Raw genomic sequence first — 25,323 nt, 5'->3', positions numbered from 1 at the left:
ATTAAGTAATAAATACTCCCACTCATTCAGCTTTATAGAGTCATCTTTTTCAAACATATCAGCTGCAATTCTTATGGAGTGTTTCTCTACCAGCTTTGGACATCTAGAAATTGAAATGTTTGCCCTTTCTCTTTTACATTTAAAGCACACAACCATAGATTTTGAAGTCTTACAGCAGATTACTAAGTGGATTTAGCTCAGGACTTTGACTATCCCATTCTAAAAAGTGAAAATACTTTGATCTAAACCATCTTATTGTAGCTAAACCCATCTTCTCATCAAATCTAAACTATTTCCTTGTTCTGGCTGAATAAAAGCATCTACATAGCATGATGGAACTAAGGACACTCAGGATAATGTGGTGAGATAATTAATTTGGACACAGAGGATTTTGCATGCAGATCAAAAGTTTGACGTTTGTTAGAGATTAAACCAAAGTTTGTGGCCATAAAGTGGCAAAACACGGGAACGTTTGAAGGGTATCAGCATGTTTTTCTACTCTTCTTATTTGATTATCCAAATTAAACAACATATCCAAAATATATCCAGCATAGTTGGTTGGTTATCAAATTTTGAAAACTTACATTAGCTTTTTTCTTCCCTAATTCCATTCCCATATGCACTTAACTCTGTTTCTGATGAAGTGTGATTTTATTTTCCAGAACGTCTGAATTTATAGCAACACCTGGAACAATAATGTCGTTTGACAGGCTGAGCTGGAAACATACTTGGATCACATCACTGCAGCTCTAGATTTATGCTCTATTATGTTTTCCATCCCATAAAGGAAGGAGGGCAAGAGCAGCAGTTTCTATCATGTAAAGTAGGTGAGCAATACTATATAAGAACCTGTCAACATAAAAATATACATCATATTTCTTAAAGTGTAAGAAGATAAAGAGGTGTTACTTCTACTGATGGGCTTCCATAAAAAGCAGGAGGTTTAGTCTTGGCTAAATGTGTCAGTCCAACCCCACCTTAGTCGCTTCGTACTCTGACCCAAATAACATCGATAGATCACACAGATCAATGAGCTTTGGGTGTGATGTAATGTCATGAAGGTCCAAATAAACACAAAGACAGGAGATTATTTTCCCATATGTGTGTACAAACGCACATTTACTTCAGCAGGGTGTAAACAGAGCTGTTCCTCAGCTTTGCACACGACCATCAATTAACCCAGCCAAAGCATGGTTCCCTTTGTTGTCTGTAAAGACAGCTGCACTGATTAAAACGGGAGGAGATCTCATCTAAAAGACATGCGTCACACGTGAGCGCACCTTAATACTGCACGCATACATGGGAAAGGTGTTTGCTTCCAGTTTGAAGGTTACTCGCTTGACGTTCTTAACTTAGTTCCAGCAGATGAAAGTAATTTGTTTCCTTTCCAAACAGACAAAGACTTACTGTGTGCGCAGAGTGAAAGCAGCGCTGGTGATGGATGTGGGCAGGTTGAGTCCCTTGGTGATTTCTCTCCAGATCTTCTTGTTGATAACCTCCACAAGGCCGCCTTTCTCCGTTACCAGCTTGTAGAGCATGTACAGATCCAGGACCTGCTTGGCCATGATGGGAATGCGATTGACCGGGGTTCCTACAGAATATATATAAACGAGGTACATCAATACAGTATCAATTATTTATGTGATTTAGAATGTCTTGAGGAACGGTGACTGGTTTAGGAGCCATCTAGGCTTTTTCTGCAGACAGAATGCCAGAACAAGAAGAATCCTGCCATTAGCTCGTCAAACAATCAATGCTAAAACACCTAGGATTATTTTTGACCTCTAAATCCTGATCTAAGTGCTACTAGGATGATGACAAGACGAGAGTGGTGAGCTGGCTGCCCCGCACATCCATTAAAATTGGCTTGAAAACAAATTAGCTCCGTTAAGGCAATCTGGCTTGACCTGGAAAAGGGGATTCACAAACAACACAAAGCAAAGCTGCTCGAGACTTTTGATACAGATGCATTAATCTTGTGAGCAGCTTATCTGCAGTGAAGCTCGCAGGGAACGTGTGCAGTGGGAAAACGAGGTGAAGGCGGAGGAGGGAGGAGCACCGGCGGCTTCCCATATGTGACGGTATCAAATCAAAGTGCAATGGGCAATAGTGTAAGCATTAAATGGGAGGAGGGGACTGGGGATTGTGACAACCTAATAATCCTTAAGAACCAGTGGGGAGGAAGGGATGTGGGCTCCAGGATAGGCTGGTATAATGAAGCTCATTTAGAGGATTGCGCAGAGTAAATCCACACCCCTCTGTGTAAGTGCCGGACCCGGTGCATGGAGATGTGCAGATTTGCCCTCATAGGTAATGCCAACCAATCCTTTAGCCCCTCCTTGGACTGCTCTTAACCTGGGCTCATTAATGACTTTATAAAATAGCAGCGTGATCGGACCATACAGATTAGCCCTGATTCATTTTCTTAAGTTAGTAACATGTCTTTAAGCCATGTGCAAGAGGCCAAGGTGAGCACATGGTCCTGTGGAGTGAAGATCAGGAAAGCGACTCTGACCCTCTGAACATGCCTTAGTCAATGCCAGTGTCTGGGAGACAAGCTGATTTCTAGTTAGGAGGTGTGTTGGATGCATTTGAGAAGAGTTAAAGGAGTTTAATCATTCAAACACAAACAGGAAAATGAAGGTGCAAATTTAAAAAAAAAAAAGTAAATAAGTATGCAGAGTGATTAAACTTTTTTGCAATGTTCTGTATTACAAACACAAACTTCAATGTATTTTATTTGGATCTTATATGATTTACCAATGCAATGTAGTGCTTAGCTAGGAAGTGGAGGAAAATGGATGCATAGTTTTCAAATTTCCCACAAAATGGACCTGGCCTTATAATCAGCCCCCAGTCAAAGTAAAAAATCTGCAGAAACACTTCTTGCAGCAAATCCAGTATTTTTGAGGAAATTGCACAACTAGCTTAGCATATGTAGAGGCAGATTTCTTCCCTCCACAATTCTGATCTCCACAGATCAGTCACATATAAAAGAGACCATTTATGAAGATTACACTTCAGCCATTGCCAAATTTATGAATGGGCTTTGACTAGGCCACTACATCCATGCAAAAAGGTGAATGCCCACTCCTATCTCATTCGTTTGCTGCCTCTAATAAGTTTCCTTGCAGTATCACAATGTATGTTTTACTGTTGGGATATTTTGTTTAGGGTGGTAGGCAGAATTAATGCTTGATGAAATGTTTTGCATGTAGTCTAGAAGGTTCAAATTTGTTCTCATCTGATTAAAGCACCTTCTTAGAAACCATGAACCTTTTACCCGTTTCTCTGATTAACTCTCTTCTTGCCTGGCCTGTCAGTTTAATTGGGCATGCATATCTTGGTAAGTTTACTTTTTCCCCTCATTTTCAGATAGTGAATTGACCCTAACCACATCATAATCTTCACAATTTTTCTACATGACGTGTCCACTGTGTTCTTTTTTTTTTCTTGGAGGTTGCTCAAGTGCACACCACACTTTTCAGATTTTTATTTCTAAAAACCTTTGAAATCATGCCTCTTTTTTTCTGCTACTTCCTGTTGGGTCTGTCACGTTACATTTCAATAAAATATAATTAAGTTTGTGGTCATTTCTTTATCCAAATAAATACCACTTAAGAACAATATTGTTATGGAAACATAGTAATCAAATGGGATGTTGCTTATATTCAGAAAATATGTTATTGTTGAGTAACAACAAGTTGTTTTTTAATTACGAAATTAACTTAAAACAATTTTACGCTATTATATGGATATGTCAACATAGTTTTGTTGTTAGTGAATTAAATTTGGTAAAATTCAGCAGCAAAATAATGGTTTGAAAGCAAATGATATTTAGAAACTGTGTTAATGTGGAATCAACGTCACAATAAATCTTTTCATCTGGTAATGCCATCATCTTTTGAACAATTTGCTTCATCAGTGGCCAAGGAAGCGAGACAGGTGACACACACAGAAAAAAAACAACACTTTTTGCTTTTGGGAACAAGCAAAATTTCCAGAACAAACCCAGCTTCAAGCTGCAAGTGCTTTGTCAGTTATCTAATGCAGCGTTGGACATCAATCCTGCATTAAACAATTAGTACAACTACAGGGGTCAGAGATCAGCCAGGGGTTATTGATGTGTGAATTAAACTGCAGGTCAGCAGGAAGCCATGTTTTCATACTGGCCCGCTCGTGAACAATGACAGAACAACAAATGAGACACAGGAGCACTGGTCCCAGAGTGACAGGCCAGCAGTTAGTTAGCTTTTAATTCACGTTTGTGCCTTTGTCACCATCTGCTGTCAAATCAAAATCTGATTCTGTGTAGCGGCTGTAGCCATAGGGAAACTCAAAATGTTTCATATTTTATGCAAAACAGAACAAAGCTTGCAGTGTGAGTATGGTCAGCTACTGCATCTTTATATCTAAAATGGTTTAAGTTTCACATTTCAAATTCTGATTACCTCACATGAAAGCCCTCAGGAAAGCAGTTACAATAATATCATAACTGAACAAAAATCATATTCACAACACTTGGTCAATTAGGGAGAGACTTCCCGTGTTTGAAAGAGCCAGTGCACCGCCTGGCTTTGCTGTCCAACATCTGCTGTTTCAAACCCTGGAGACATCCAGCTCTAATTAGAGCAGCCCAAAACATGTCTTTTGATCAGTACAACACACCACCTCTGCCCCATAGCTGCTCTAAATGGCTGTTTTTATTCACACATAAAGCGTATTGCCAAATGCTGTTGAGAAAGTCGGAGATACAATATGATCATCGAGGCTTCTGGACGGCAAACTGCTGGATACTTCATCTCTCTGTGAAGCACTGATTTGACCAGCCGCTTCGCTCTGAGCCAATCTGTAATTGGCTGCAGGCCTCACCTCCCATCATCCTTTGCCCCGGACTGATTTTCCCCCAGGGACAGGACCATCAGGAGCCTAGTGATTAATGGCACCAGGGGTTAGAGGTCGCTCTGGTGGGAAGTGCCAAGGCTGAGGGCCCCTGAACCACTCCCTAAGTCCTTCCTCAAATGTCCACAGCGAGCACCAGAGCCACACGGCTGATCTTCAAAAGGTTGGCCTTCAGGAAGAAAGCAGGCAGCAGCCCCTTTGAAGGATTCATATTTGGAAGTGTGTGGGTGTGAGAATGATCAATACCTTCACCCGATGATGTATGCCTGCAAACTGCATTATATAATGAATTTTTGTCTCTGAAAAACTCACAGTAAAACATGTAACCAGATGTAAACCCGTTCTGTCAATCAGAGAATGGAGCAAATTATCAGTACACAAGAAAACTAAACAAAAAAGCTGCTTGTTTGACTAAAACAAATGTTATACAGTGAGCCCATCAAAAGCAAGGTCATTTCATCTGACCCTTGCCCTATTTTTAGCTGGAAACAGCTGTTCACATCAAAATGGACTCTGTAATAAATCAATTGGGCGTCCCTGACGCCAGTGGTGGTAAATTAAATATTGCTGACTTCCCTTGATGGGCATTCTTTAAATAATTATGAGACGGGGCGACAGCCTTACAGCGGCCAACACACAGGAAATGAATTTTTTACTGAATGAGAGTGGTGGCCGGTGTGAGGTTTCACTGCCATCTACTGTGAAGAGCAACAACAACAAAAAATAAAAAATAGTGAAGAAAACAAAAATCATCCCTTGCTGCTTGCTCATTGAGAGACTCAATATTTTTTTACGTCATAATCAAGACAAAAATCTTACAAAAAACATATGGAAATAGATAACACAAAGGAAAAAAAATGGGGTAAAATGTGTCCCTCTGCTGCCTTTATAAGGAAAAGAAGGACAGATGAAGGAAAAGGAAGGGGGAGGTGTAGTAGTTAGCCAGCTGGAGAAAGACTGGATTATGGCTGTAAGGAAGGTGTCAGCCAACACAAACAGCCCCTGGCCTCATGGCAGCGTCTGAGTCTTTAAGAGCACCGACACCCCACCACCCATCCACACCTTCCTCCTCGTCTTCCTCGCTACCCCAATCACGACATCAACAAGTAGATCAAACCCAACTGTAATTATGTCGACATTCACATTCTTTTACAAATCCAATTGATGAGAGAAGGTTTGAAGTTTGCAACATTTTTTACATACAAATTGTGTCAGTCTCTGGGATTGATACTACAGGTAAAGGTAATTTTACTTATATAGCACATTTTCAGCAACAAGGCAATGCAGGGTGCTTTGTATGACAGCAGAACCAACCACTAAACCCGCTGCTGTTATTTCAAACTGTATTACAGTCAGGACATTCCCAATACACTTGTAAAAGGCATTTAAATAAAAAATAAATAAGTTAAAAGTATGAAATATGACTAGATCACATTGGTTTCCATGGAAAATATATCCATATATGGTACTACCACACATGAATGCTAATGTAGAGTACGTAATGGCAATAACATACTCTATGTTATTGCCATTACGAGTACGTTACGTGGGAAGTTCTACTAAAAACTGGATGACAAAATTATTCAGTCTGGTGTTTCGGTCTCAACTAGTGATTTGTGTTGAGCAATTTGTGTTGACAAAAACTTCCTAATTCATTTTTTCCCCCTATTTTTGTTGCTCTTTTTATTTATTTTGGGTATTTAAAATATTTTTTCTGTTCCAGTGTTAAATGCTGATTATATTTTAAAGTTTATTGATCGCCAAGAATGTGTACTTGCATTACTATGCCAATAGTATATTACTTGAAAATATTCTCAAACTGACAATATTACAGTTCATAGCAATAACTTCTGGGGCAATTAATTGTCCAGAAATATTTGTTACTGTTACCTAAAAGAGTTGGTTTCTTAAGTCTCCACATTACTGCCATCAGTAATTCTCCTGACTTTCTCATCACATAACTTGTATACATCTTTAATTTTTGACCAAAAAAGTAAAAATACTGCTATATTTATCTTGACATCATTGCTCTTAATGCTAGCTTTCCTCTGCAATCAAAGACAATTATTTTAAAACGTCATATCTATCCCATTGTTCTGCTGTCAATAAGAGAAAATGTTAAAGATTAATAAACTTTCATTCTTCATAATAAAAGGCAAAAATATTCACAAAATTATTGGTTGATTTCAAGCGAATATCCACTGACAACCGTCCAAATTCTTTAACATCAAACACAGAGACGCCAACAGAAGAGAGGAGCGTCTGGTTTCCACATGCTGGGAGTTTACTTTATGCATGCAGACCCCGGCTGTTAAGTTTATACGTTCTTATGTCGGGCCACCATATTGTCAGGACCCTGCTGTATGCCGGGGGATGTTTGTTTTATTTTTAATGCACGGTCGAGGACATAAAAGGTAAAAAAGCTTTGAGTGCTTGGAATTTGCTATCTTTAGTGCAGGCAGAGCCACCACTTGAATGACAACCCAATTCATATCATGTGTTAAGATATCCACCCCTCCACATAAGGGAAGTTAAATGTAATGTAACACTATATAGATACATTGCTATTCTGAGCATGATTTAAAGCTACAGCTGGTTAACACACACACAGCGACATACAGAGGTGAGGGACTGCCTTCTCTTAAATTCTTCAATATAAGCCAGTCAATAATCTCCACAGATCTGGCTGTGTGAGATAGAGGGCTCCTGTCATGTCAATATGTTCAAAAAATCTTTACTAACACAGGCAGAAAGGTAGGTAAATGGAAAGAGGAACTACTGACGAGAGGAAAAAAAAAAAGCATGAAACGTGTCGATGGTTGAATATGATCCACACTGAGATAAACCCTAAAAAAAGAAAAAAAGAGCAACTCCTTTACCTAATGACCTTTATGTGCATTTGGGCAAGTCAAACAGGTTTAACAACCCCAGAAATGTTAAAGCTATGTGCATAGATACATGTGAATTATAAAGGTATTATAAAGCAGCATAGTTTCCTTCATTAGTGAAGTATTGGAGCAAGATGTCAGATTACTTCACAAAGACAAATATTGTTTTATACCCAAGCACTTTGCAATATCTCTCTATTTTATCAATCAATAAATTCATTCATTTCAGCGCCAGTCGGACTTTCTTTCAGGAATAAAATCCAACAGATTCTTCTCTTCAAGTTGTGTCAACAAGGCCAATACTAAGGAGGAAAACGGTAAACAGTCAATAATGGAGGAAGCTGTATTTACTAAAGAGAGGGCCAGTTATTACACTGAGCAGGCAGACGGTAAATAAAAGAGCTGTCTTTCAGGGTGTGAAAAAAAATAAAATAAATAAAAACTAAGAAAATCTGACATCTCTCCAAATAAAGGTCAACACTGGAGTCTTCTGACTGCATACATGGACAATAATAACTGAATTGAATGCATTAAAAAAATAATAATAATAATAATTTACATAATTCTTAGAAATAAAGTTACCAGGTTTGTCCACTGTTGTGAAAATGAACAACATATGTATTAATGTTACAACAAAAAAGCTCACTTTCCAGGACGTGGTTCCATTTAACAGTTTTACTCTGCTCCATTTTCCATTGCAGAGCTCCTTAATGGAGACAGAATCAATGTGCAACTTTTTGTATGTGCGGGTTTATTAGATCGAACTAATTCAGCTGTGCAAAAATGACTTAGAAGTGAAGAAAATAAAGGACCATATAGGCTTTTCAACAAGTTTGTGACAGACTTTTAACACATGAGCCACAGAAAATGTTTTGTAAGTGATTTATAATGTCTGAGTGCGACAGAGTTCATCTCTGCACAGCGGAGGAAAAAAAGAATTGATCTTAAAATCCATATTTGCAGTTAATAAACATGCTCATGCTCATTAGTCATGCGGAAAATATTCAATTTCGGTGGACAAATGAGATACCTGTGATTTATGCTGTGAATTGTGTCGCAGATTTTCAGATGACTTCATTAAACAAGGAAGTGTTTCAGCGTGACAGTTGTTAAAGTATTGATGATTTCAAGCAGCCTGCGGTGTTTCCATGTCACGATACAGAGCTTTGAAAAGTATGTGTGACTTTATCCACTTTGGGGATGTATTTTGTGGATTGACAAAAAAAAATAAATCTAATTTGGAATATCGCACCAATCAGGAAATCATGATGGTGTCTGTGGTCTATGATGGCTTTTCTGCTTTTCTTCAAGGCCTGGACAACTTTCTGTATTTGTAGAAACCACAGAAAAAAATCCTGAAGGAGAAACTTGTCATTCCTCTTTCACTAATACAAGAAAGGAATGACCTAGAGCACAATTGCAAATCTACTTCTAAACTTTAGCCTGTTGTAAAAAATACAAAAATTGACACTTAAATAAGTAAGACTTCACAGAAAATGCTAGTTAATTTGTAATCTACATAGTTATTACAATCTTAAAACTGACTTTGTGCAGCACTAATTTAGATGATTTGAATAATCAATAAATTGAATAAGTAGTAGACAGATTTCTTGACTAAGTTACTGTCTACAAAAGGAGAACCAAACAAAGCCTTCTTGTGCCACAGCTTAAACCTCGTAATGAGAAAGCTCTAATGGAGTTTTAACAATGAGCCGACATTAATCCTAAAAATTGCTGTTGGCAAAGAATCTAAAAGTGAATTGTTCAACTGAGTGATGAGTCAGGGAGTTTCTTTCTGGGAGTTATTACAGCGAGCCAGCAGCCAGTAAATAAAAGAGCTGTCTTGTGCGGTGTAAAGGAGAGAAAAACTGGCGAGGCTCCAAACAAAGGTCAGCTGCTGCAAATCTCACTGTGTCTAGTCGAATCATTGGGAAGCCTGTCAGGCTGCACACAATGACACCATTAGCAACTGAATTGCATGATTAGAAGCTTTTCCGTTGCAATTTTGCAGTAAATCGTTCTTACCCATAAAGACGATAGATTTGTTTTCCATTTTTTAATGCTGCGAGCAGTGAAACCTTGACAGGTTTTCCAAGTACTTTAAAAATAGTGCTAGATGTCAGGAGTTGCACAAAAATGAGAAAGAAAGGGAGAAATATGACTCCTTCTCCATGGGTCATAACGATGGGTCACCTGGTGAAATAGGGGGGAAGGGGAATTGAAAAGGTTGGATGGCACGAAAAGTGAGATGGCCTCTCCAACTGTAACCCAAGTCCTGTCAGTCCCCTGAGACCCGGCAGATCAACTGACAGGACCCCAATCAGCAGCAGAGGGTATGGAGCCAAATGAGAGATGGATGGGTGAATGCATGGCTGGATGGACATTCTGAAGGATGGCCAAAGTGTAATCAGACACAAACAGCTACACAAACAAGTTGTAGAGTATTTTCATTAGACCAATTATCTCAGGAGAAAGTCCAGAGAAGCACTGAAAAGAAATTTTGCAACAAATTGCAGGTGCTGTATTTGGATGAAGAAAGGGAACCTACAAATAATGGGTAATGCCTACCTCCATAAAATATTCTCCTGCCTCTGGGGTTTTTTATGTGTAGTTAACCAACAGAAACAATCTATTTTCAAGACATTTATTTGGAACATTTAACTTTGGGCTTGTGTTCAGTAGTAATATTGCTTCAATACAATCTTGCCTATGTTGTGAAGCGCACCGGTCCATACCGCAGTAATACCCACAGACTGCAAACAAATCTAACAGAGGTCATTAAGGTCAAACACTTCAATTTTAGTTTCACAGGACATGTCATCAGAAATCAAGGTTGTTGTCTCTGTGGCTTTTTGAAAACTGTGATCTGGCTTTTGGTCTCGCTTTTGAAGTAATAACTTAATCTTCTCTGAGTGCAGATGTTAATGGTGCTTAAAACACATTTTCTTGCCTCTTTTCTTTTGTCATCATTACAATTTTTTGTGAGGCTTAGTAACTCAGACAATAAAAATTACAGTATCCATGATGTGCAAGAGCAATCAGAGACCCTTCAACTGGCCAAACATATTATTGCCTGCATGGCACTTTAAATATATCCAACCAAATCCAAACAGTCCTTTGTATTTGAAAAAAGTATGGACACTGACATTGCGATGGTCAATGTGGTTCAATAAATATTGTGCTGCAGTCCATAATTCTCTGATTTCTTTCCATTATGTTGCACAAAGAAGCAGAGTGTTTTGAGGTTTTGTCTTGGCATAAATTCAAGGGTGAATTTCAAATTTGAGTTCATAATGTGTTTAGACACAAAATGTAATGTATCCACGTGTGTAAAATTCTGAAATTAAAAAAGTGACAATTTCTCAAACGAAATCAAGAAAAAAAAGTTTAACAAGTAGAAAGAAAGTTTTGATATTACACATTAAAACTAGAAACTGTAATCTGATTTAATTATAGGAGGGTGAGGGAAAAAGATCCTACTGTATGGTTTTATTAGGTTTTATTTATCTTTCCTACATATAACCAGGGATAATCTTGTGATTCCTTTTTGCTCGATTCAAACAGAGAGACGTAAATAGGTACCTTAGGTACAGTTTTCTCTTCTCTTTTCAGTAGGGTTGCATAATACAATGCAAGTTGCTCATTTTTGCAATATTACTGCATGCAATAAGAATATCACAAACAACTTCCTGGTATGCAACATTAGTTGCCTAATTATTCAAATACCTAGCAGTCAGGCTCTCTATATATGTAATATATTTGTTTAACGCAGCCTAAAATCTTTCAGTCTCAAGAAACATTGATGTGAAACCAAAATTTCATTTTTATTCCCCCCATACCTCCAAGTAGCTGTATAGATGTATTGTTTTTGAGTCAGTGTTTGCTATGAACTCAAAGCAGACAAATGTTAGTACTTTAGTCATTTGTCAATTCATCCCAAGTCACATCATTATTGCAACATTCACCAATATGATCACACGCAACATGTTTTCCTCATGTTGTGCAATCCTAGTTTTCAGCAGACGAGACAAAAAAAAAAAAAAAACCAACAAATTTAAACAAAACCAAAGAGCAATGACGGTCTGTTTCACTCATTGTTTTGGTGTGTTTATATGGATAAGTTTAGATTTTCAAAACACCTGGTTTCTCAGAAACATAAAAGACGACCTCTGCTCCATATTTACATGCAATGGAAAATTTAGAGAGAAAAATAGCCCTTTAGCCTGACCCTGTAAACAGCAGTCTTTGATGATGGAGCAGAAAATGTCGAGAATGCTTATGTGACAGCAACATAACAATAGACTATCAAGGGAGGAACTCTGGCAGTAGCTGCAGATTTTTTTCCAATTTAAAAAACTCCAAAACAAAAAAAAAAAAAAGAAATCACCTAAAGCCAGAGAGAATAACACAATCTTGCACGTAGATGAATGTAACTGTGAAGTCAAACAGAAAAATACACGTATAGGAATCTAACACAGTTTGCCAACACTGGTGGTAGTTTACAAGTTTTAAAGGCAACACAGGAAAGAGACATGTCGGTCCTTTAAAGCAAGCTTCATAAAACGGCTAACTGCTTCAGTCAATAACCACCCAGATTGACAAATAAAGCCATCAGCTTTATTTGGAGCAGTGATCAATACAAGAGAGACATCTGCAGCTATACGTCGAGGAGAAAGACAAATATATTTAAACAAAGGAAAGCGTGTGGGGGGTTACACAGCCATCCAGGAAATTTTAACTCGCATCAATGCAAATTACTTTTGGCTTCTGGAATCCATGACACTGTGTTAGGCATTTGTCTTTTAGGGCATTTAATGGACAGGGGCAAGTATAAAAGAAGTCTATCATTATATTAAGATCTTATTTTTAAAAATAAAACCTCAAACAAAACAAAAAAACGTGGAAGCCTGCATTGTGGGAGATTGTATACTACAATATCTAGAGACTACTTCAAGAACAACAGGATATCCACTTGACAGACTGTTAAACAAACAAAAAAATTAATAAAAAAACAACAACAACACATCAACATAAATGTCACTGGCAGAGATTGTAGCATCTGTGCTTCACATCCACTTGGGCCCTCGTTTTCCATTAGGCCCCTTTGCACTCACATCTTGGTGTCTGTGCGGCTCATGGAGCGTCGTTGCAGAGTCCGCACTGGAAGTGAGCTCAGGGCCATTGTATTGGTGTAGGGCTCCTCTGGGGGCTGTAATGCATTTCATACCATCCATCACCGGGGTGTGGAGGGCAGGAAACATTGCTTTAAGAGCACACACAGGACACAGATGGAGAAGCAAGACATGCAGATATGCAGAGATAGCAGAAGTTTGGGAATTTGTTGATCAGAGGGGGGGTCCTGGGGAAATAAGCTTCTGAAAGCCTCCAATAACACAACTTCTTGAAGATCTTCTAAGATTGCTTGCAAATATACTGCACAATGAATAAAAGAGGACAATTAACTAATAAGGTGTTATTATGATGTTGCTGCATGCAAGTATCCGTTTGCCGTTCTCCTCTCTGCAGAGCATGGCGATAAGGGATCTTTCAGCTCCGCAGCTTAAGTTCTCAAATCTTTGTGCATTACAGCCGTAATTAAAGATCGACAGCACTGAGGCAATCTGTGCATGTTGAAATGTCTTCCCAAATGAAAAAGGAAATAGCAAGGAGGTGCATGGGGTTGGGGGCTGGGAAGCACAGGAAAGGACATAAAGAGCAGCCTTGGCTAGAAAGAAACAGAAAATAAGGTCTTAAGATTTCCATTTAACCTCCCCCCAAACCCAAGCATAAAAACAAAACCATCAGGAAAACTGCTATTTCCTTTTGTTTTGAAGGAAGAGCGCAACCCTGAAGATGTAAGCTCCACAAAGACGGGGCTGTAATTTGCCAGCCACTGGGTGGAGTGCCACAGAGTTAAAGATAATGTCAGCGCCCAAATATATCAAGATGGAAGCCGCAACATGTTTGATCGCAAATGCTGGGGGAGGATGTGTTCAAAAGAGAAGTTTTGCCTCTTTTTTGGAGTTTTCCATGGAGCAATGATTAAAAAGCTGTGGCTGGCGTCGGTGTATCATTAAGGTTGCCACCCTTTCCTGAAAGTCGGACCTCTGTGCTCCAACTTCTGGTTTTCTAATGTTTGCCTGATTGTCTTACTGTCTGACTGGAGAGCTCAGGCAGCTTCAGCCTCCTGACAAAGTGCCTTGAAAGGGAAATGAAAGCGCAAGGCCTCGTTTCTGCTCAGACTGGCTGATGTCTCCTTTAACCTCTGCTCAGTCACCCTGGCACCCTGTCTGCCCTTGTCTCCTCCTGTGGTTTCCATGTCTGCCCTCTTCATCCCTTATTCTCCGTTTTCTCTCTTTTCACACATTAAGACACACAACGGCCTCTCCCTTGTCTGCTGTCCGTCAAGGGTTCCCTATCAAAAGCGCTGGACCCCACTTATTTAGAGATCATTAATCATGCTGTGTAGGACAGGAGGCCCTTTAATCCAGTCACCCCCACCCCCCGAACCTGACCAAGCAGGCCGCAGTGCAGCCCTCCACCCTTATCCCCCATGGTGTTATCAAGTTTCACTGGTTGTAACTGTAGCACAATAAACAGAGAGGAAAGCAGCATTCGGAGGGGGTAGAAGAGGAAGGGGCTGGAGACACAAGACAAGAAGAGAGGAAAAATTGTCTTACATTTTATTGCTTCACTCTGAGTAAACCGTGCTTACCAGGATTATCTTTATGGAACAATACTGGATCCATCCAATAGCTGTCTCTAATCAATCAAATGAATGTCTCTGCAATAGAAAACCTTTTTTAAATGAAAAACCAACACTTCATCTAAAATATACTCACAATACCTTGTGCTTTTATTGTCAACCAGGTGCTGCCACTTTCCAGAAGTTGTGGGGTGTTAACTAAAGAAAAATGAGGCCATATCAAAGAGCCAGCGAATGTTCCCATTGTGGTGTGGTGTTTGTACAGAAGGCCTGCCTGTTACGAGCACCAGTGTGAGGCTGACCAGGGGAGTAATATAATGCATACATGGATCCCCCCCGAGCCCATTCATGGTGTAATTGGTGTGGACAGAGCTCTGGGTCTCTGGGTTACAGTTGGGGAACTTCCTCTAATGTCCTGCTGGGAAGCCACTTTTCCCACACTACAAATCCCATCACAGCTGCAACAAAAAGCTAAATCTAGACTAAAGTTTTTTATTTTCTTTTTTAATATTGGAAAATTGGCAAAGGAAGATTTATGTTCATTTGTCCTTAATGAGTTTTATTTTGTTTTTCAGACTGTGCATAGCATAAGTTAACCAACACACATCATTTTCATTCTAGACAAAAAGAAACCCTTCTCATTTTCAAGAAACATAATTTGTCATTTTTGCAACCTTGATCAGAGAAACAAGGAGATCTTACATTTCTCACAACCTTAATCATTTATCTTTGTCATCACTCATCATTTTTCCAGCTATTTTCGCATGTTTCCTAAAGCATTTCCTAGACCAAGCAAGAGCTCAAGCTCAAACATACAAATTCTGCTAATGATTTAAAAAATTGAACAAACCCAGATCTCCTAGCACCTCAGAAAAAAAATGTTTTGTGTTTTATTTTTTTAAACTAATTTCACCCATTTAACTCAATAGTGTTTTTTACATGTATATGCAGAGCGATGGTGCTTGAACCTGGTTAGTGTAAAACGCTGCAGAAAATGCAACTAGAAATTAAATGTAAAAATGTTTTGATTACCTCCGAGTTTGACAGTAAATTAAATTAAAAATTGACGTTGGCCTGACCTCAGAGCTAACTTTAAACCCATTTTGAGTGTGAAACTGACCTAAATTTAACTTCCCAACAGTTAAAGTAAAACTGTATGATATATGTAGGCATTTTTTCAAATAAAATTAATTTAAAAAAATTTAAAAATCACTCTATGAGTAGAAACTGACAATGTTGCAGTCGAACAGCTCCGACTGTAAATTAGCTAGTTGGAAGCGAAAGAAATCTGGTCCTTCTCCAACCAGTGACCTCTCCAAACATAAGCTCTGTCAGGACAATGACATTCTTTAGAGCAGGAGTAGAAACTGCAGGAAGAAGACTCAGCCAGCTATTTTCAGTGTCAGTATAGGTGTTTAAAAATGAAGTCAGAGGAAACACGAAACGGTTGTAAAAAGCTTTACAAAGGAAACTGAATTTCCTTCAGCAGCATGTTGCCTTTTCATTCAGTCTGACACAACGTGGAGTGAGATGTCAGCAGATAAATGGAAACTGAAATAATTATAGCAAAATTGCTTTTTCTTTTTCCTTTTGGAGAATCTGATTCTCTGTCTCACAGAAAGCATTATTATACCCTCACCCTAACAGTGCTAACCAACAAATAAAGATATTAAAGACAGTTTAAAATGCCAACTCTGTAACCTTTTGAGTTTGTGCTGAAATAATAGTGGAAACCCTCCATTAGCTGCAGAGCTGTGTAACGCTGACTGCTCTCTTGCTCACACACATAGTGTTGCTGACTGTTCCAATATAAATAATGATTCATTATGAAAATGGTTGTTTTATCTACTTTAGTTACAACCAATAAATAAGCTTTTTAACCAATAAAATACAAAATATATCAGTTTCCATTTTTATAATCTCAAATATTAATACCAGTAGTTTTTATTTTAACAAAACTACTGGCATTTATTCAGAATGAATCCTGCGAAAAAAAGTCGAGGGAATCTTGTGAGTAAATTACATTTCCTTTCATTATTTTTGGTTTCATTTCATTTGGACAGATGCCTCTTTTTTTCGTAACCTGAAGTGTTTTTCAGTCGTTTTGATTTTCACTGATGTAGAGACACATTTCAGCAACTTTTGGGTGTTTTTGAGAATTTTCTTCTTTGATTGTGAATTTAAATTACGACCATAATTTTTTTTCCATGTATTCAGCCAGTAGACAAGTGTGTTATTTCTGATTTCTTAAAAAAGAAATAAAAATGGATTTAAATGGTATCTGCAGGTCAGAGCTTTACAAAACTCAAGCTGAATCTATACAGTAAATACATAAATATAAATAAAAAGGAAGAGAAATCACTTGCCCTTCTAAACGGTGACATGCAAAGGTTTTTTCATAGCTAGAGGAAAAGGAGGAACTGTTGTATTTATTCCCCTCCCCACACCCTTCTGTTCTTGACTGGTGATTTCAATGAACAGGAGCCTCTCTCTTTGGCTCTGTCCATCACAGTCTGTGGCCATTAATCATCTCGAGTGGACAGCGCTGAAAGGCAGTTGGCAGCATCAGTCTTTTTTCCCCTTCATCATGTAATCCAGCAGACTAATTTACACCACCCCTAATTCGCAACTCCACTTCTTTTCCCAAGCACCCCCACCCCTTTCCACGATGACACAGCAACTGGTTATCCGAGCATGACAATCCCTCTCCAGCTTAATCGAAATCCTTAAGGCGGTTAATGGTGACAAGCCAGATTGAGGCTTTTTCCTTCCCTGCAGAGAGTAGAATCGAGACAGGAGAACCGTAATGGATCTAATGAACAGCAGTCGTAACTCATCAGGGCTATGTAGACTCCTCCAATGTGGGCAGGTCTAATCCATTTATATTACATGTACATGTCAGGCCATTAGCTAATGTTTGCTCCTGCAACAAATAATTAATATATACATGAGGTTCTCGGGTTGATTAAGGCTGAGATCATGCTTAATAATTACTAAACAACAAACACAACTGAGTTCAGCTGTGAATGCAAAACAACTTGCCAGCAGAAGATAAGAACTTTGCGAAAAGGTAAAGGGTGAAGAGGCAGATTGTGAGAAGCTTCTGGTTTATCTGTGATCCAGAGAGCATCAACGGGCCCCCTCACACAATTTAGGACAGCTGCTGAAATTCCTCAACCATTAACACACACACATGCACACGCACACACACACACAAGCATGTTTTTAAACTGCAGAGGCAGGAAATGGGAATCCCTCGTAATTTTTCCTTCCGCTGCTGCTTTCCTTTCAAGACTCAGAGGCCCCTTGCCAAGGTGGGAAAAATCACCTCACCATTTGTCTCTCCCATCTCAACAGTTTACTGAATTTTGCTGAGCCTTACAAAATAAAATAGCATTTCTAAACTTTTTACTTAAATTAGATTTGAAAATCTAAGTTTTGATGAAATTGAAAACAAAATGAAAACAAATTCAAATTCTTTTGTGAGACGTTAATGTAAAAGATGTGAACTCAGAACTTGAAGAGTGACAGTTCAATCAAAAATTAGGATTAAAAGTCAAATAAAACATTTTAGAGAAAGAAAACCTAAAAATCATCAAAGTATGAAATCACAAAAGAAGTTTGCCCACAAATGAATAAAATTGTAGGTAATCTCCAGAAGCTGCAGTATTTGTTGCTAACTGCTGACCCTTGCCCTCCCTCACTACCTAACACTTGTACAAGATGACACAGGAACGTGATCCGTGGAAGCCGACTCCTCTAACGCTTTCTGTAACACACACCAGAAACATAATTTGGCTCAAACTCCTGAACAGATAAACAGCACAACTCGTATTGTTTTAAATCTAAACTTAGGACTGTAGAAGTATGTAACCAGGTTGAGAGAAGTTGAGAGAACTATGTCCTGAGTCCAAAGGTGCCACAAAGGAACTAAAAAACTTAAGTCTCACTGGCTCTGCTCAATCCATTATAGTCCAAACAAGAACTCCAGGTGTCAAGACCAGATCAGGGAGAGGCCGCTGTTTGGCAGATGGTGCTTTGGCAAAAGACTAGCTCAAAAATCCTACATTTTTGTGGCATTTTTTTGTAAAAAGAAAAATGAGTTACGCAGCCTGTAGCTCATTTTTAGTCTGAGTTTCAGAACATCAGTATATGTAGCCTGTTCTGGAAATCAGCCACAAAACACCCAACAATAAAATGATTACGCTTACTAATAGCTGCAAGAGATTGTTTTGCTTGCATCTTATTTTTAGTACATAACTTTTTTTATACCTGTGTTTAATCCTACTGACGATGTCAAATGTAAATATGGATAGAGCATCTGAGGACTAATGTTTGTAGAAAGTTTTAGAAATAAACTCAAAATGTTTCCACATTTAGGCATCCCAGAAATATGTAACATTCTGGGTTGAAAATGTAGCACACTAGAAGCAAAACATACAAGTAGACATGAATAGACCAAAACACGACCAGGCATTGGTAGTTTTTTTTTCTTTAACAACAAATACTTGATTTTCTTTGCCAAGACTGAATGTGCCAGATTCACACAAGTTTGTGTATAACTACAAAAAACAGAAGGACAATTCTTCATTATTTTAAAAATATTTCACCAACAGAACTTTGAAAATGTGGTGAGCATTTGTATTTACCCTCACCCAAGTCAATGCTTTGTAGAAAAACCCGTCAAGTACATTCAAGTTCCTGTGGGATGCATCTTTACCAGCTTAGTGCATATATAGACTGCAATTTCTGCCCATTTCTCCGCATAGCTTCAATTCAGTCAGACTGAATAAGAAGCATCCGTAAATAAATTTTAAGTCTTAGAACAGATTCTCAATTGGTTTTAGGTCTGGGCGATTGCAACACACCACGACACTTTGATCTAAACCAGGGGGCTTTAAATCCAGGCCTCAAGGGACGGTGTCCTGCAAGTTTTAGATGAATCAAATGGCTGAATCCCCTCCTCAGTATGCAGTCAAGTTCTCTTTAGTCCTACTAATGACCTCATTATTTGACTCAGGTGTGCTGAAGCAAAGACACATCTAAAAGTTGCACGATACCAGCCCCCGAGGCCTGGAGTTGAAGACCCCTGAACTAAACCTTTCCATTGCAGCTCCGGATGCATCTTTAAGGTTGTAGTCCTGCTGAGATGTAAAGTGCCAGATCTTCAGCAGTCCATCTCATCTGATAGCAACTTCTAAACAAGTACTCTATTGGCTATTACTTCTATATAGATATCAGAGTGAAGGGGGCTAAACACAGTTTGTGCAGAAGCAGTTCATGGTCCCTGAATGCCTAACTCACAAGCATTTAAGTGAGTTTTGCCATTCCCATATCTACTTCACTCTGCTAAGGGTCAGCTGAGGCAGAGCTCACTTGCTGAGACCTTATGGCCAATAATCTTAGGACTGGTGGCCAGACATGTTTTTGTCTGTGTGGGTGTATAAAATGTTAAATTATTTTGGAGCTGGTAAGTGACACTGCACACTTCTATGAAAAGACAGAAAATCCCTCCTACTATGAGCCAGTGAAATACTCTTAATGCAAACACCACAAAACATCCTCCTGTCAATGAACAAACCAGACCTACTGTTGTTCTGACAGACATGTAAAGAACATTGTAAAAATTGTTGGACACTTCTCTTTTGTTCAGAATGACCAGGGTTCTTGCAAATTCTTAATCCTTGTTAGCCAATCCAAACAAACCTCCACTTTTTCAATAGCTTGCCACAAAATATTTGATTCCGTCTGTTGTTGCTGCTGAATGTTTTGTTCCTACCTCTTTTCTGCATGAAGGTAAAGAGATCATCCAGAAATTCCTTCCTTTTCGGATCATTGTCCAGCTCATACAGCTGCAGGAGAACACAGAAACATATCAGGGAATTAAATGCAAGTTTTGTGGCTGCTGAAAACAAGGATGTCTTAATACAAATTTCAGTGAACAGTGTCATTTTTAGGCCCAGATTTTGTTGACTTTAACAAGCTCACCTTAGCGAAGTCTCTGGAGGCTTCTCCTCTTCCTCTGTTACTGTCAGCTTCATCTGTCCATCCAGCACTGCCATTCTGTAACACAACAATTAAAACAGAAAACATAACGGTCAGAAAAAACGTAGAAAAAAATTATGCCAATCAAACAGAGAATTTGTATGAACAAAGGTGGAGTAGAACCAAAACAATGCATCTCAGAGACGTATCAAATTTTAGTTGCTGTGAATGAACTCTGGTCGTCATTTCTTCCAAAAATGTTCATTTGATTCTTTTCGTTTTACTGCAGGTCAAAACATTTATGCTGGACTCAAGGGAACAGAAGCCAAAGCTATAAATTAGCTAAAAACAAACATCCAGCTATAAAAACCGGTGGAAGAAGAAAAAAAGAAAAGAAAAACCTAATGTAAACTCGGAGCTAAAGAATGCATTTATCCAGGGGTTGAAAGAGCAACTTCTGGAGTTATTGTACTCCCGATCTCTTAAATCCCCCACCCCCGTCATCCTCAAACATCTCCATTTGACCTAAACCATCTGCATCTGGACATGCCCTGCCCCCACCTATGTCTTCCGACCCAGCTGGATACACGGGCCCCCCATCCTTCAATCTTAACGCAGCTGTGACGGGTGGCCAAGTTCATAGAGTGTAGCTGGCTGTCAGGAGGGGCCAGAGGAGGGTGGGCTGGTCACTTGCCTTAGCGTGCATCTCTGCAGGCCTGCACATACGCCCACATACACAGACACAAATGCGCAACGGCTAATCATCAATGTGTGCATGTTTGTGAGTGTAGGAAGGGGGTAGGAGGGGGGCATAATGGCCCCACAAGATGGGAAGAAAGAAAATAAAGGCAGAAAGGAGTGCACGGTATGTGCAGACCAGGAATGTCTCTTAAAGACAAAACCTATAAAAGCATCAGGAATCAAAACAAGATCCTTTTGGAGGGAGACGTTAATAGCTGCAGCGCGGGGTCTAGTTTCAACCAGGAGCCTATTGGTCAGTGGCAATTACAGGCCCTGAAATGAGAGCCAGGAGGGCAAAGGTTGTCAAGGCCTCTGAGAGCAAGTCATTTTCACCCTCTCACTCTCGTGTGTCTAACTGTTGTCAACATTCATGCACCCTAAACAAATATTCATCAGCCATCAACCTGGACAACCGCTGCAGATGGTCTGTTTCAAGGTTAACAGATAAACGCATGAAGGGTTGTGAAAGAAAGGCAGCCGTGCCCCCCTAACACACACACACACACGCACACACACAAAGTGCTTTTATAAACGACAACATACATAAAATATATATGTCCAACATATGTTTCTAAGGCAAACGTTTTTAAGCCTTGAGTGTTAAAAAAAAAAAAGTGCTAATATAAAACACCTTTTGCTATTAAATTGCATAATCTATGACATGTGACAAAGATTACTACTGGTTGACCATGTGGACATGAAACATACATTGTGTGCAAAGGTCTATAAGGCCTCCAGATGCAGTGTAATTTGATAGCTTTGTTAAACTTTAACCTTTATGAATGATTATGACTGAAGATACTTCAGATTTTAAATATGCATATAGAACCTGCCTCTAAGTTTCTGACCTTGTTTAGGCAGGTTTGCAGTTGTGTTGTTTGAAAGCTAAAAGATATTTGCATTGGAAAAACATATGATAAAAGTGCCACTGAAACTAAAAAATAAATAAATAAAAACATCTGCTCCTGCATACTCAACATTACTAACCAAACAAGAAACCAGTACTTTATACTGAGAACTAAAGGTCGTCTTCATTCTGATAATTAGTGTGCTAGTTAGTATATGCTGCTGAGCATGAAAGTAACAGTTGATCAGATCATGACAAACTAATCAGAAATGCTGTTTCACAGCACTCTCCCTCTGTGTATCCCCACAGCATGGTTCTGCACCCACCAATTTTTTACCATTGAAATGGTGCATTTAGAGTGATGTGCAGTGTTAGTTTTCTTCCATACATGTTTGTTGTGTTCCTTTGACTAATTCTGTGATTAATGCTAGGTTTATAGTTGTGCCATTGTGCATTTTGCAGGGGTGAAGGTGTTGTGACATCAAGTGAGAACAAAGGTCTAAAGTAACCGAGTATTACTGTGCAGTCAATGTCAGACTCAGGCTTTTTCCAAGTTGTCTGTAAAAGTTACATTTTGAAACTTTTAACAAATTTGTTAAAAAGGACAGCAATAAAGAAGAACCTGGTGTAAAAAAAGGAAGATGTTTAGGGAAATAGAAGTTTAGATCGACATGCAACTCATTACATAAATATTTATTCTACTTTAACAACATTATCCATGAGCTAAAAAAAAAAATACTAGGCTATATGACTTCTTTAAAGCAAATGGTCATTTTGGTGCGATAATCAGAGATTCCACTTTTGACTTGCCAAGTTCAGCTACCAAAATGTTTTGAATGTGAAACTGCTTTTATTAAATAAAATACTTTAAATATGCAAAGCAACTCAAACAGTTTGTTTATATCAGCAAATATTGTGGATCAAATGACACTATTTTTTAAACAGAAGAACAAACAACTTCTACAATTGGCTTTATTCAGACTCCCTTAACGTCAATGACAGGATATCTGATCCAACACCCTCAACACCCAAAGGTTTAGTGGCTGATCGGTCTTGGATGACCTAGTCTGGCTGGAGGTGCAAGTCCTGCTGTGGAGGGATCCGAAGAACCGAGCAAACAAAGAGCTTTTGTTTAACAAAGAGGCCGGACACAACTGAGTCAATAAGAGTCACCCTGTTCGGACTCTAAATAAATGCTTGTTTTACATTTTTCACTACGCTATTTATATGGAGTAAAGCTCAGTCAGAAGTTAATCTTATAGCATGCAAGTTCTGCATCAATATCCCTGTTTGAAATCCAAAATTAAAAACTTCAGGACATCCAAAGCTGGGAATAAAAGAGACCACTGCCGTCATCATTTCTGAAAGGGATTACTCCTGGCTGATTGAAGTCAAAAAGTATTTCAAAGCCAAAGAGATGTGAGCAACTAAAACTTCACCACACAATGGACGCAATCAGCACTTTCTGCTCTTGTCCAGAGCTGACAGTGCCCCCGGATTTTTTACAAATCTCCTACTTATTATAACAAAACTCATAATTAGATCAGCAAAAATTATTTCTCTTGACATGTGAGAAAATAACCAACCCTGTTGAAAAAGATCTCCTATTTTATTTCACCTCTAATTAAATAAATATGCTGTGATTTACAATTAATTTTTTGCCTCTTTAATCGTTTGCTTTGTTGTATTCGTTATTTAAATTTGCTTCATCTTATTAATTAATAAAAGATGTGATATTTCTTCAAAAAATCTTACAGAAAATGTTAGATTTTCCCCGTTATTATATATATATAATATATATATAATATATATATATATTATATAATATATATATTATATATATTATATATAATATATATATATATATATATATATATATAAATATATTTATATTTATATCAAAATATTGATATAAATATAAAAGCTTAAAAATATTGAGACATTTCCTATTTTTGTAACAGTTAAAACTAGCTTCCTACAAGTGAAAGCCAACTTTTGCTTCTTGCTCATCCAGGAGAAGTGAATGGTGCAAGTCTATGACTTGCACTTTGTTGGGTTTCCTCAAATGTGATGAATAAACTGAAGTCGACTGCATTGTTTGGTAACTAGGATCAATTTGAATATATGTGCCTGCCTTTCAATCTGTCTGGGTGCATTACGTTGACATTTGTTGGTAACCGGCGCTGTGTACTAGTTAGTAAACTGAGATGACACCTATTGAGTTTCAGATTGAATTCACCTCGTTGATAAATGATTACATTGAATTCATAATAAGTCTGATTGGGTGATTTGTGGACATTAATGTCACTTAATGTGACTAATAGTTTTCTTCATTATATATTTAATTATGCCGTCTCTGGTGAAGAAAACACTCGCATGCACACACATGCAAAGTAATTATAACAGGAGCCATTAACCAGGAGTAGACATGTTGGCTCTTGAAATGAGACCTTGGTCAGCTGAGGAATGTTAACACCATGTTGCTCCTTGTAAAGTTAAGAGTGGCTACTGATGTGTTTGGACCGCTCCTTATGATCAGTCACCTCAGCCCCCTCATCACGTCCACCACTCCACCCAGAAATGACTTAAAAAAATATTTTAAAAAATTCCCACACCTTCCCACATTTTATGGAAAATGTGTACATGACTTGACATGCCTATTGTATTTAATAACTGTTTTATTGAAAGTAATGTAGCACCCACATTTTGTACAGGAGTGTTGCTAAATGCAGGATTTGTCTGACATCCATCACAACTAAAACTGTAAAGACATTTGTTTTGCTCTCAGCAGAACACAACCTCGCAGCTTAATGTACACACACAAAAATGCAGTTTCATATGGAGTCAGTATGGGTGTGACTAATAGGAATTGTTTGTGTTGAAAACACTGGTGGATATATGTACACACACATATATATAACAAACACCTGTCTGAGTAGTCCACAGCTCTTTACTAGAGAAATTTACATTTACGTTATATATTTTTTTGACTGGCTCATCAGACAAGCAAGGCTGCATACAGCAATGGCTTAAAAAGAGGGGGGGGGGAGTAATTATGAATCAAGAGCTTGTTGAACTGCCTTTAGCAGGTATAACCTGAAGTTTTCAACAAGACTAACTGTGGAAGAATGTCAACCCCATGTTTTTAACAAAGTTGCATCAGTAGGTTGAGGTTTGCCGTCAGTCATTTTAGGACATTATTCCATAATCAAGTGGTCCATTTAGTTCCACACTTGTAAACTTGTCTTGCTGTT

The 25,323-nt window shown here is 38.4% G+C and overlaps 1 protein-coding gene across 3 annotated transcripts in view; it reads right to left on the bottom strand.

Moving 5' to 3' along the window:
* LOC103462611 (AT-rich interactive domain-containing protein 3B) overlaps positions 1-25,323 on the bottom strand; it is a 62,297-nt gene that overhangs the window by 9,796 nt on the left and 27,178 nt on the right. For all 3 annotated transcript variants that reach the window (XM_008405510.3, XM_008405509.3, XM_081605370.1), the window contains exons 3-5: positions 20,485-20,559; positions 20,276-20,348; positions 1,408-1,591 (exon numbers count right to left, since the gene is read on the bottom strand). In XM_008405510.3, coding sequence (XP_008403732.1) covers positions 1,408-1,591; positions 20,276-20,348; positions 20,485-20,559 — 332 coding nt within the window. The remainder of the gene's footprint in view (positions 1-1,407; positions 1,592-20,275; positions 20,349-20,484; positions 20,560-25,323) is intronic.

The sequence above is a fragment of the Poecilia reticulata genome, chromosome 3 (assembly GCF_904066995.2).
Source record: "Poecilia reticulata chromosome 3, P_reticulata-male-v2, whole genome shotgun sequence".
NCBI classification, from domain to species: Eukaryota; Metazoa; Chordata; class Actinopteri; order Cyprinodontiformes; family Poeciliidae; genus Poecilia; species Poecilia reticulata.
This window is presented reverse-complemented; position numbering and strand designations above follow the sequence as displayed.